This window comes from Aquarana catesbeiana, linkage group LG06 (genome assembly GCF_042186555.1).
Source record: "Aquarana catesbeiana isolate 2022-GZ linkage group LG06, ASM4218655v1, whole genome shotgun sequence".
Classification (NCBI taxonomy): Eukaryota; Metazoa; Chordata; class Amphibia; order Anura; family Ranidae; genus Aquarana; species Aquarana catesbeiana.
Window position 1 is genome coordinate 342,202,444 of NC_133329.1, and position 13,916 is coordinate 342,216,359.

The 13,916-nt window shown below is 42.6% G+C and overlaps 1 protein-coding gene across 4 annotated transcripts in view; it reads right to left on the minus strand.

The window, feature by feature from the left end:
* The window catches only part of UBR3 (ubiquitin protein ligase E3 component n-recognin 3), a 327,861-nt gene that overhangs the window by 150,471 nt on the left and 163,474 nt on the right, over window positions 1-13,916 (minus strand). For all 4 annotated transcript variants that reach the window (XM_073633943.1, XM_073633941.1, XM_073633940.1 and 1 more), the window contains exons 20-21: window positions 9,286-9,427; window positions 2,578-2,679 (exon numbers count right to left, since the gene is read on the minus strand). In XM_073633943.1, coding sequence (XP_073490044.1) covers window positions 2,578-2,679; window positions 9,286-9,427 — 244 coding nt within the window. The remainder of the gene's footprint in view (window positions 1-2,577; window positions 2,680-9,285; window positions 9,428-13,916) is intronic.

Here is a 13,916-nt window from a genome sequence, read left to right on the forward strand (position 1 = left end):
AAGGAACAGGAAGCAAAGGAAAATCTCCCCAATGGGGCCACAGATGGAAAGCAAACTTAATGGCAGGAATTTTAACTCTTCCTTCTAATTCCAAAACAAAACAGAAATTTCCAAGTTAAAGCATTTGTTACCCTAAAAAAAAAAATACCCCCTGTAAACTGACCACGGTTTATCATGGCTGCTGAGCCCTGACACAGTGGTCAGCTTACATGTCTCCGTCAGCTGCAGCTCTCTTCAGTCCCCCCCCCCCCCGCCTGTCAGCTCGTGACAGTGCCGATCTTCTCCCCTCCTGCTGCTATCATAATGCAATGATATTCCTATAATCCCCTCTGCTATATTAAATAATGTCACCAGTGTATGTGTTTTTTTTTTTTTTTAAAAGCCGCTGTGTAACTCAGTTCATAGCGCTGCTCTGCGCTCATGTGACCAGCCACCTCTCCCCTCCTCCTGGCTGATATCAGTGGGGGTTTCTCAGCCCCACCCGCTGTAGCTGTCAGATAGAGAGGGGTGGCCTGTCACGTGAGTGCCGATCGACGCAATGAAATTAGGTACACAGCGGCATTTTAAAAAAAAAAACACATACACTGGGGATATTATTTAATATAGCAGAGGGGATTGTAGGGATGTCATTGGAGTGGCTTAACAACCACTTTAAGCTTTAAAGTGATTGTAAAGGCTCGTTTTAAAAACAAAAAAAAAACAACATTTTAAAAAACACGTTATACTTACCTCCTCTGTGCAGAGGTTTTGCACAGAGCAGCCTGGATCCTCCTCTTCTCGGGTCCCTCTTTGCTGCTCCTGGCCCCTCCCTCCTGACGAGTTCCCCATACCCAGCAGCTTCCTATGGGAGCACCAGAGCCAAGTTACAGCTCAGTGTGTCCATTCAGACACGGAGCCCCCACCCGGCCCCACCCACTCTCTCCCCGATTGGCTAACTGACTTTGATTGACAACCCCGGGAGCCAATGGCGCCGCTGCTGTGTCTCAGCCAATCAGGAAGAGAGCCCCGGATGGCTAACATACTCGTGGACATCGCTGGAGAGAGATGGGGCTCAGGTAAGTAATTAGGGGGTGCTGGGGAGGCTACTACACACAGAAGGTTTATCTTAATGCATAGAAAGCATTAAGATAAAAAATCTTCTGCCTTTACAACTCCTTTATTGTGACTCAGCCCCTTTATCTTTAACAATTTAAATATTACATGTTGTGCATGTACTCCTACAAGCTATATTGCAGATCATGTGTCATAAAAGAAACTCTACTTTAGATACCTTCCAGGTAATTAGGGGTATAATAGTTAGAACATAAAGGGTTAGCTTGCTTGTGAGCCAAGCTCTAGACAAAGAACATATACATCAGTAAATCACAGGATCAGGACAAGAGTCACATATTTGACTCCCCTCTAAAACAACATAGCGTGCAGTCCCTCCTTTACTATCTGCCTAAAGACATAAGGAAGATATCAGGCACTAGTGCAGTGCGATTTTGATCTGATTTTCAATGTTGCTTTGTAGTGTAGCTACAGTGTGACTTATGGTGCGTTTTTGATACTTTTTTTAATGCATGCTTTGCTACTGCTGTCAGTCAGCAGGGACAAGTCATTGGTTGTTAAGGAGCCAGCACCAGCCAGTGTCCTAACGACGATGAGTGTAGATTGCCCCTATGATGTCATAGGGCAGGGTCTCTGAGGGCCAGCATGTGTCATCATACGTGGTGAAGTCACTTGGTGAAGTCACCAGTGGATGACACCACTCCCTATGAGGACATAAGGTGGAGTTTCAGGTGATGTCACCGGGTGACCCCCACCCCTCTGTTTACGTAGTGGTGAGGAGAAAGTGGCACTCTCATTTGGTGAGTGTTAAGCGACAGAAGCGTTTAGGTTCGACTGAATTTTTTTCCTTCAGGCCGGTGTTTTTTTTTTTTTTTTTTTTTTTAGGACATGTCAAAAACCTGTCTTGTGTTTTTATTTGGTGAAGGAGTAGGGGTACCATGTACCTCACATTCATTCAAATGGGGGGGGGATCTGGGGACCCCCTTGTCAAAGGGGGCTTCCAGATTCAGATACCCACCAGACCCCCACAACCACTGGGCCAGGTTTGTGGGTAAGAGGCCCTTGTCCTCATCAACATGGGAACAAGGTGCTTTGCCAGGGGTGGGGGAGGGGGTCATCGGTGGGTGCTGGCTTCCAACAACCAGCACAAATCACACACAAAAATGCATGTTGGTGCGATTTTGATGCATTTCCATTGAAGTCTAAGGGCAAAAAAATTTCACTGCATATCACCAAAGTAGCAGAGGACCATCCCCAAAGTGGCATTGCAGCTTCACTGCATTGATGTGAACAGGGACCACTGGATACAATGTTATTTTCATTGTCATGCAATTCATTGCAACCCAAGTTGCATCTGAAATCACATCAGTGTGAACCAGGCCAAAAAGATGAAAGGAAAAAGGGAACAGAAATCAAAGGCCTGGGGCAAAAAAAAAGAAAATACTGAAACATACAAAAAACATGTGGTATTATACAGCAAAAGACATTAGAAAACAAATTAAAATCAATAAAACAAAAATGAATTACCTGGTCAGCAGGCTCTTCCTGAGAGTTCTCTAGCCCCAGCTCTATCAAATAGAGAACCATGCAGAGGACATGTTCTGACATATTCTGATGATCCATCAAAATCTAAAAATAAATAGCAGAATAAAATGTACTATTTATGGCCTATTCTTCACACAATGGACAGGATGTTGGTGGTTATATAGTTTTCCAGCTGCAGCAAAAGTTGCAATGACCCAGCTAACCCAGCTGGTTTTACCTCTGACTGCACATGATTACATCTGCCCCATGACCCAGAGGTGGCATTCGCTGCACAAGTTCAAAATAAGACATCACCTCCAGCTAAACAATAGCTGTACAGTTATTTTGTCAATACATTTATGAGATATATTTTGTACATGGTCTATAAATATTGTCCACCAAAGAAAAACTACAAAAATACACACTGAGGATTTAAAACAAAGTAGCCTACTGCAAAATTTATATAATTGTACTATGCACTAGATTTACACTGATATTATAATTGTAAAGTAGTATAGTTCCATAATAACAAAAGTACATTGTCTCCTTCATACATTTTTTCAGTGAAGTATCTGATAGCTGTCTGTTTCGCTCTTTTTGTAAGAAAAGAAAAATATTCAGCTGAGGGATTTATTTTCTGTAGAGTTTAAAGATCCTTTCTCACAGTTGTGCTAAGTCTGCACTCTGATGTCCAAACTGTTTTCTCAGAGTTCCTATTAAAGTGTTACTAAACCCAGGACCCTGCATTCACTATATCTGGTCTCCCACAGTACACAGAACATGGAAATGCAATAGTTTTAGTAAATATAAACTGCTAAATACCTTTTCTCATCAGCAGTATATAGCAGTCTTGCGACTTCTATCAGTGTCCAGCCAGTTTATATTTAAAGCTTGTCGGAGGAGTTTTCTGACTGTGCTATGAGACTGCAAGACCCCTCTGTCTGGACAGTGCTGATTGGCCCTGTGCTAATCACATGCACCCCATTAAAAAAAACACTTCACTAGCAATACACACCAAACTGTGCATGTGCAGCCCGACTCTATAGACTGTTATCAGGAAATTATTAAGGGACAGTGGAAGGAGGGGAGGATCAGAGAAGACAGGATCAAAAAAGCCTTTTTTTTTTTTTTTACACAAAGCGGAGAATTAACCCCTTAGGTTGCACAGCGAGTATAACAAACATGCTTTACTGCATATACAAACAGATTTTAATGTTGTGGGTTTAGTAAAACACTTTAAGGGTGCCTAAACAAGAGTACAAAGCTCTGTGTCTATAAACTTGATGGTTCTCATCACCTGTCAGTAAACCCCCAATGGTTATATTTTTAGTGAGCAGAGGCTGTGGCATTACAGGCCAAGTTCACCTTCGGAACATGTTACACCTGTATTTAGGGTGTAACATGTTCCAGCCTGTCCTCCGCTCACTCCGTCACCAGTTTCAATGGGTGAGGAATCCTTTCCCCGCAGCTGCTATCACATTTTAAAATCAGCAAGGGCCCGTCTTTCATTCACAGGAATCTGTGAATAAAGAGACTACAAGTCCTGTCAGCCACTGCAGCAGACAGCTCAATGGATTACGAGGTCGCTGATGAACGCTCTCGTAGTTCATTTACACTCCCTTCAGCTTTCTAATAGAAAACCCGTTCAGAGGTACAGGCAAGAAAGCTGATGGACGAATCTGCAAGAGCCTGACATTGCACCCACAATCCATTGATTGTGGGTGCAGGCTCCTGGGGGAAAAAATATTAAATGCACATTTTTTTTTTTTTCTGCAAAAATATGTGCATTTCTAAATATTTCATAAAGGTGGGATTATCCTTTAAAAACTAGAGCTGACTGATGCACACATTCTTTGTAAAGTGAATGTTCCCTTAGTGTAGTGAATAAGGTGAAGCTAAGGGTATTCTGCAAATATCCAAACACTTGCTAGAAAAAAAATATATAGTTTGGCTCGCTGTGCTGACTTTAATTTACTAAAGTGTAAATGCATTTTGCAATGTGAACATAAGCTACTCAGATGCCCACATATCATTGACACAAAATTTAGAGCTTTGCCCTTGACATCAATATTTGTGTGAAAAAATGTCATGTGAGATTCTCTGATGACTTACATAGCTGGCAGATGTTAGTAGGTGTGGAGCTCATAAAAAGCTTCTTGCCAGCCACAAATGTCTAATAGGGAAACAGTACATTTACATTATATATTCTATTACACTTACATCATGTCCACATACTTTTGTGCCGAACGATAGCAATTAACCATTTTTTTTACAATACTTTAATTTTGTAGAGCAGAGATAATAAGCATATTTTGTGTAAGATTATGTGCTAGTCTGTCAGAGTGCACTGAACTGGATCACTGGATCCACTGTAACTGGATCTTGCATATTTTAGAGCAGGTATTCTCAAATGTTCCTCATAGGAGGTCTAACCTGCCAAACCCTTCTGAGCCCTGACCATAAAGTAAAATTTCACCTAAAACCTAAACCTACCTGCAGCCACAGTCTAAAACAAAAATATTTAGCCTTGTAAAGAAGAAATCATTATACATACCTATTCTGCAGCCAATCTGGTCCAGTCACATGCTAAGCTGTCAGCGGTGGCTTCTGTGTGTAGGCATGTGCAGCAGACAACAGAAGCTTCATAGTAGGGCCTCATGCACATAGGGCGTTTTTACAGCTGCTTTTAGCAGCATCAGACTTTTTTTTTTTTTTTTTTGCAGCTTAAAGTTGAAATCCATGCAAAAACCAAAATCCCTGCATCTATAGACACCAGGGATCTAACACTATCCTCTCTATCCCTGTAAAGATAACATGAGTATACAAACCTTTTTGGAAGCGGATCTGATCTGCTGCGACCTGATCTCCAGCGGCGGAAGCTCTGCAGAGGACACGGCCGACAACGGCTGTAAAATGAATAGGAAGTGACGTCACCCATAGAGTTACTATGAGGTTCCATTGTTGTCCATCTCCTCTGCACCCGCCTCTACAGTGAAGCCGCGGCTGACTGCTCAGCGTGGCATCCGGTCAAAGCGGGTCAGACCAGCTTCCAAAAAGGTATACTAATTTTTTCTTTACAGGGATAGAGAGGTTAGCGTTAGATACCTGCTGTCTATAGATGCGGGGGTTTTAGTTTTTGCATGGACTTCCACTTTAAAAATGCCTCTCCAAGCACACACAGGCTTTTAGGAGCTGTAAGTGGCATAGGCGTTTTCAAGCTGTAAAAGAAAGCAAGGATACGAGGCGTTAAAAAAAAAAAAAAAAAACACTTGACGAGGCTTGACATGTCAAAATCAATGGTTCCTCATGATAGCCCACTGATTTGAATAGAAGTAACACCACAAGTCGGATCATGATGATTCAACTTGCGGTGCAGCTTGTGCGCTTTAGATATTGAAGGGGAAACCTCGCCAAAATGGAGGAAAAAAAACTGGCGTGGGGTCCAGGAGGGGCTTCTGACCTGTCAGGTTGCATGTTCGGATAAGGGTTTGGTGTAGATTTTGGGGTTTTCCTTAAAATCCATACTAGACTCTTTGAGAGGATCCCCACGCCCATTTTTTTTTTTTTAATTTTGGCGAGGGTTCCCCTTCAATATCCTCAGCGCACAAACAGCATCAGAAGTTGGATCATCATGATCTGACTTCTGGTGAGACTTCTACTCAAATCAATAGGCGCTCATAGGGATTTAAGGATGGGCTCGGGCGTGTTCGCACACTCCACAGGCAGAGCCCGCCAGGAAGTCGGCACGGCGCTGCGCTAATCACAGGCAAGGAGACATTTTCCTGATGTGCGGCTGCAGAGATCAGGAAATGTCTCTGCCTGTGATTAGCGCAGCTCCGTGCCAACTTTCTGGCGGGCTCTGCATGTGGAGTGTGCGAACACGCCCGAGGCCATCCTTAATAGGGATCCACTGATTTGAATAGAGGCAGAGAAACGCAGCTAAAAACTAGTGCGGCTAAACGTGCATTAACGCCAATGCACAAGCTACTAAAAGAACGTTTGTACAGCCACTTTTTCCCGGCGTTGGCAGTGGCTTTGCAGCTCGTTTTTGCTAACGCTCTGTGTGTACGAGGCCTTATTCTATGGGCGACGTCACTTCCCAGTCATTGACGGTTCTCTCCTGTGCACAGCATCTGCCGCTGGAGACTGGACCGGATCGGCTTCAGAAAAGCTATATATAGCATTTGCTTCTTTACAGGGTTAGATAGATTAGTTTTGGAATGCGAGTAGATTTAGTGTTAGTTTTGGGTGAACTTTAAATAATGCTAAACATCACTCTCAACACTAAAAATATTCCTAATTTTAATTGCAAATTAAAGTGGTTGTATAGGTTTGGTTTTTCTTTTTTAAAATAACAAACATGTTATACTTACATCCACTGTGCAGTTCGTCCCACGGCGGATGTCTCGGCTCCTCCCCGCAATAGATAACCCCCTCGGGAAGCTCTCTCCGAAGGGGTTACCTTGCGAGCACGCTCGCGTCTCATACACTCTGCATCCATAGATACAGAGTGTATGTCTTGGTCCCGCCCCCCGGGAGCCGCGTCATTTGGATTTGATTGACAGCAGCTCGAGACAATGGCTGCGCTGCTATCAATCTATCCAATGATGAGCCGAGAAGACCGGGCCGAGAAGCCAGCGCATTCTCAACGCAGGACTTTCGAGGGCTCAGGTAAGTAAACCGGGGGGGCCTGTAACCATCAGATGTTTTTTCACCTTAATGCATAAAATGCATTAAGGTGAAAAAAATCGGGTTTACAACCCCTTTAAGTGTTAAACAATAAAGTGATACTAAAGTCTGTTTTTGTTGGTTTAAAAACAACAAAAATAGGTTATACTTACCCTGCTCTGTGTAATGGTTGTGCACAGAGCATTCCCCAATCCTCCTTTTCTCGGGTCCTTCGCTGATGCTCCTGGCCCTTCCCTCCTGTCGATTGCCCCCACAGCAAGCAGTTTGCTATGAGGGCACCCAAGCAGAGCCAGTGCTCTGCGTATCCATTCAGACAGGGAGCCGCGGCCCCGTCCTCTCTTTCGCCTCATTGGCTCATTGAGTTTGCTTGACAGCAGCCAGAGCCAATGGCGCCCACTGTGTCTCAGACAATCAGGAGGGAGACCCTGGACAGCCGAGTCTCTCCTGGATTGAAATGGGGCTCAAGTATTAGGGGGGGCTGCTAAGGTTTCTTATCTTAATGCATAGAATGCATTAAAGTGATTGTAAAGTCTTTTTTTTTTTGTTTTTTAAACCAACATCTCTATACCTGCTCTATGCAGTGGATTTGCACAGTGCAGCCTGGATCCTCCTCTTCTCATGTCCCTCGTCACTGCTCCTGGCCCCTCCCTCCTGTTGAGTTCCCCCACAGCAAGCAGCTTGCTATGGGGACACCCGAGCCGTGCTGCAGCCCCGTGTGTCCATTCAGACACGGAGATGCTGTTTGGACCCGCCCCCTCTCTCCCCTGATGGGCTAACTGACTTTGATTGACAGCGGCGGGAGCCAATGGCGCCGCTGCTGTGTTTCAGCCAATCAGGAGGGAGAGTTCTGGACAGCCGAGGGACTCGTGAACATCACTGGCCAGAGATGGGCTCAGGTAAGTATTAGGGGGGCTGGGGGGGCTGCTGCACACAGAAGGCTTTTCTTTTTAATGCATAGAATGCATCAATATAAAATAATCTTCTGCCTTTACAACTCCTTTAGGAAAAAAACCTTCTGCCTTTAGAACCACTTTAATAGCAAAAACAGAAAAAGCAGATCAATGGTATATCTGAAGGAAAATTCATATCAAATTGCCTTCTGTAATATTGTCAGCAGCAATGACATACTAGCGGCTAGCAAAATAAAAGGCAGTTCAGATTGTCAAATCATCCAAGAAGATCTGAATGCGAACTGGAAGATATCTGTTTGCTAAAGCACTGCATATCAACCAACTGCCATGCTTTGGTTTTTCATACATTTATACATCACAGAGCTAATGATCTGTCCAGTATTTTTCTGTCACTTCCTGCCTACATGTACTAGTTCCACCATCAGCTTCACTTCATTTGCTCTCACTGGCTTACTTAGTGATAGTGAGACATGCCCTTCTCATGTCTGTACCCTTTCACCAGGGGTGCATTTGACAGGGTGGCAACACAGGAGTGCAACTGGAAGAGTTATTACCCAATAACAGAAGTGCCTGAAGAAGCACCTTTATATGGCAGGATAAACAGGTATGGCTTTAATGAAAGGTACAGATTAATAAGAAGTTGCAAAGTGCACACATATCCAGCAAGCACAAGACAAAATAAGATCCAACACACATACCATGAGCACCAGTCTTCCCTAGCAGGGAATATTTGGCAAAAGACACTTTCTTCTTTGTCACTACAATATTAGCACACCACCTAGTTTGAGAATAGCGATTTTAAGCTGGGTATACAGGTATCATGATTATTCTGACTCAACAGGATGAAACTTGATGTGTGTGCATCCCTCTATGTTTAGCAGAAGCTAGTCTAACAACTGTCTTCTGTTGAATTATCCTGCTGGAAAATCAGCATTAGATCAGCCACTGCAGCCAATAGCTGCAGATCTGATCTGTGTATTCCGATGGGGGAAGCCCCTGCTGTCAGAATACAAGTGATTTGGAGGGGGAAGCTATGAGGTTTTACACCTTTACTAGCGGTGTTTTTCTTGAGTACACAAGGCTGAAGTTGATGAAGACACTCCGGACGTACCTTATACAGCAGAGTAAAGAGCACAATGTGTAAAGTTTTGCAGTGCAGGAGCCTCATAAGACCTTTGTAGCTAGGATGCAGTGGGGTTCTCTTCTTGTAAGGTGGCCACGGGTTTCCTGGGCATCTTCCTATCTGTTTCAAACTAAACATACAAATAAATGCAATTGCTTACATATATTTCATGCCATGTATTGTATACACCAAAAGGAAAGACATTTTATTATATTTCAAGTATGTTGTGTGATCTTTCCAATTTCCTGTAATTTATTCCTTTTCCTATAGTCAGACAAGATGTTCATATAATTTTTATGAGGTTACTGTTATGTTTGTTACAGCCTAAAAAGTAAGTGTCCTGGTTTACCAAATGGAAATTCCGAGCTTACAACGCCTTAAAGTATAACTAAAGGCAAAATTTAAAAAGAAGATTCACCCTCTCTATTTGTCCTGTTTACTATTATTATTAAAAGTAAAAATTAAAAAAAAAAAAATCTTGGATTGTTCCCAGAAGATTAAGAGAGAAAATCTTCTAATTGAGACATTAGTTCTGGTGACCTGGTGTCCCCATGGAATAATTAATTTGCAGGGATTTCTTCTCACTTCCTGTTTGACTATGGGACAGGAAGTGAAGTCTCCACAACAGGACACACATGGCAGAAAAAAAAACCTGAGCGGTTATAACCCTGGCCTTGCTCTATCCAAAATGAAAAAAAAAACATATATATAATATAATAATATATAATATAATAATATTTGCCTATAGTTCTACTTTAAACAGCAAAAAAAAAGCAGTGAGAGGAGATTTTGCAGCAGTGTTTTGTAGTGAAGGACACAAGGAATGCAAGTGTAACTTACAAAATACACCTACCTTCCCAAACATTCCAGTTATGCATCCAGAAAATCTCATTTAAATAGGATTTTCAGGATCCATGGGATCATGCTGAATAAGGAGTGCACTATGCTTGGACCATCACTGATGAACTGTGTGCAACTGTGAAAAAGCAGCTCCAAAGCAGCTAAACCATTGGTCTTTTCTGCCACAGTGCAGCCTTAAGGTTGTAAACCTCAGTCATGAAATCTGAACAAAGCAAATATATCTGTAGTGTTTACTTGTCTCTCGCCAAAAGCTCCAAGTGTTGTTTCTATACAGTGCTTCATTACTCCGTTATCAGCATGTGTCGTTTCTGAGTTTTCCCAACACATGAGATAAATGTATGATGGGGAGGGAGCTCAGCAAAGAGCTGTTCTATTCAGAACACAGTTATGCATGTTCCTTTGTTACTGTGCAGAGAGAGGGTGTGTCCCTTTCCTCCAATCAGCTCTGAAACTAACTGCAGCTCTCTGCCCCCTCCTCTCTGCTCCCCACAGATGAAGAAGGATTTTATCACAAATCAGCACTTTTGAACAGATAACTGCAGATAAACAAGTAAAACTTATGTAGGGAGATTTGTTTCATCTCTGTACATCACCTGAAGCTATTCACTTCACTAGGTATACAAGAGGGTTTACAACCAGTAAACTCCAGTTAGTTTTCTTGGGGGGCATTTTGGATAGAGTGGAAAAGATTACTGGCCTTCACAGACATCAGCATATTTTATGCTCGTATTATGTGAAAATAATTGTCACTATAATTTATTTTTCCTTTCTCAATAACGAGGTGTCCCAGCGACTATGGAGGGTCCTCAGGCTTTGGCTCCAGAATGCAGATATGTGGAGCCAGTAAAAGGGAGTGGACCCCATCTTCCCCCACATCTTATCCACCCTGTTGAGGTCAATGGAGGAGCAGAGGGGATCAACTTTCGGAGGTACATACCTCGTGCATATAGACTTTATCCTGTCTAAGGTCTATGGAAACAAAACAGTGTTGGTCGCATAACATAAGATATATTGATATTGGTGAAAGCTGTAGCTTTTCAATTAGAGCACAGCTGAATATTTGAAATGTTTGTTTCAAAGGATTAGAATTTGTCAGGTTTTTATTGTTGTACCCACTACAGCAAGATTGCCCCATTGTACGATTTCTTCTTTTCTGCTCTTCCAGAGAAAAGTGTAACATTTTGGTTTGGTCATGGGGACATATTAGGACATGATCTCCCCAGTAGGGATACAAAAAGCAATACAAATGTGACAGAGCATCTAATCATTCCCCACTTTACCCTAAAATAGAAAAGTTTGGCTGGATTCCGACTTTAAACTCTTAAAAACAGCAGTTTGCGTAAAAGTACGCGGTTCTACATAATAGAAGTTAGTATACTTAAAAAAAAAAAAAAAACATGCAGCATTTATCATAAAAACGTCTCTGAACTACAGCAATTTATCCAATTAAAGTTTTAAGGTCTAAACATGTGCAACTCCTAAGTGATTTTTAGTAGTTCTGCTAACCCCCAAACAAAACCATCCTCCCACCACACCCGGCATTGTGTAAGGAGTATCTGAGCATTGTGACAGGAGGGGCACGGTGACAGTAGGACACACACTAAAGTCGCTCAGGTGCTGGGCACTGTGTATTCCTCCAGAGCCAGAAATCTGCTGTGGCAGAGATGGTATTTGCAGGCTACTGGGCAGGAGTGGCCTCGTACCTTACCCGGTGGCAGCAGTAGTCTAGATGCAAGGAGCGAGAGCTGTCTGGGGGCGGGGCTGGAAGGCGGAGCTGATGGAGCAGCTGTGCACAGACGAAGTTTCCTCCTGCTGTGCGCAGCTGCAAAGCCGGTCATCTGTTGCTGGGAAGCTGGCGGTCCTAGCAACCACGACTGCTAGTCTCCTGTCACATCCGCCTTCTTCTATGATGATCTGTCCTCTACTGCAACAAGGACTGCTTTATGCTGAGGCTGGGGCCCCAGAGTTCAGGGGAACGGAAGGGGAACAGAAGACAGTTATTTTAAAAATCCAAATCCACAGCCAGCTGTTGCTGGACTGCACCCCAACTTCTGTAATGACAGCTAGATGTGTGTTGCTTCAATGGTCTGTGACTAATCTCCACAACAAGCAAACCTCAATCAGTCATTGCAAAGTGGCTGTGAGTGACTGAACAATAGTGGATGATATTTGGTTGCACAACTTTTACATAATTTAGACCTTATCCTAACAATCTCTACTTCACACTGTTTAGCAGATGAAAGTTTTTAATTAAAGCAAGACAATATTTACGCGCAGAGCGTGCTAAACTACAGTAAGAAATTAGCCCGGTTCTATTTACTGAAGGGGAATTATTGAAAGATGTACGGTGACTGTTATAAGCTTCTTTACTTTGCATATTGGTTTATCTTATTGAATAAACCAGATAAGCTCCTTATATTGAGAGAAGGATAACTACACCAAATGTAAGGACCACTTGCAATAAAGAAACTTTTGGTTGGATTTTACAGAAAGCATTATAGACTCTGGCGATGTGTCACCAGACTTCATTGAGCAGTTTACATTTAACAGTTTACTGAGACTCAGTATTTTCTCTGCTGCTGTTATTTGGAAGGGTTTGCACATCCACATGGAAAGATCCTTCCTTGAGGAAAGGACAAGGTTACTTTAAGCCTGTTTTCAGCAGGACTTCAGGGAACTGCAGCATCCAATTAGCAAATAAATTGCTCTGGAATAAAGGTTAAGCAATATTTGCTCACGCTGGAAGGCAATGCATCATTCATTCTGACGGCTCATTCCAAAAACTCTACAAGACGAATGGAAATGAAGCCCGGAATGTCAGCTAAATTGCTGGAATACATTTAATGCCTCCAACTAATGCCCTTTTCTGATATTCGGGAAAAAATAATTACCATGTGAAAAGCAAGCATTTTACTTGTCTATTTATAGAGCAAATGGCAACAAAGTTGAGCTTTGAATTTTTACTTTCACAGATTTAACAGAAAATGCCCTAAAGGACCGGCAATCTAAAACAGACAACCCAGTTCAGGACAGACCGTTTTATTAATGTAAAAGCATGAAAACCTTCTTACACGTCTTTGTATCTGACATCCCTGTATGTTTCCTTATGTGGCATTTTGGACATAGTACCTATAAGCCATGGTCTAACAAAGAGAATGGTCCTCTACAGTAGTGTTTCTCAACTCCAGTCCTCAAGGAGCCCCAACAGGTCATGTTTTCAGGCTTACCATTATTTTGCACAGGTGATTTGATCAGTTTCACTGCCTTAGTAATTACCACAGCCGTTTCATCTGAGGGAAATCCTGAAAACATGACCTGTTGGGATGCCTTGAGGACTGGAGTTGAGAAACACTGCTCTACAGTACCATAATCCCGTGTTTCTCGAAAAAATGTTTAAAATTCAATAACGGAAGCACGCCACCACTAGGAAAGGGATATCGGCTACAGCGAAGACGAATACTTTTTAAAACCTCTGCCCTAAAATCAGGCCCTGTCTTGTCAAGCTGCAATAGCACATGAGGCACACTAAAGTATGCTTGTGGCATTTTAAACTGGTACAAGACTTGCATGCTTTCATAACTATTTCTTGCCCTTACAGCTAGGTGAAAAGGGGCAAATCTGCTGTCCAGCCTTACCCACACCCCCACATTTGCACACCACTAGCAAAAGTTTGAACAAAGAATAAAGGTTTCTTGAAATGTAGTTTAACACAAGACAATATTTCATCTTAACAAGCATTATAAACTCCAAATATAACA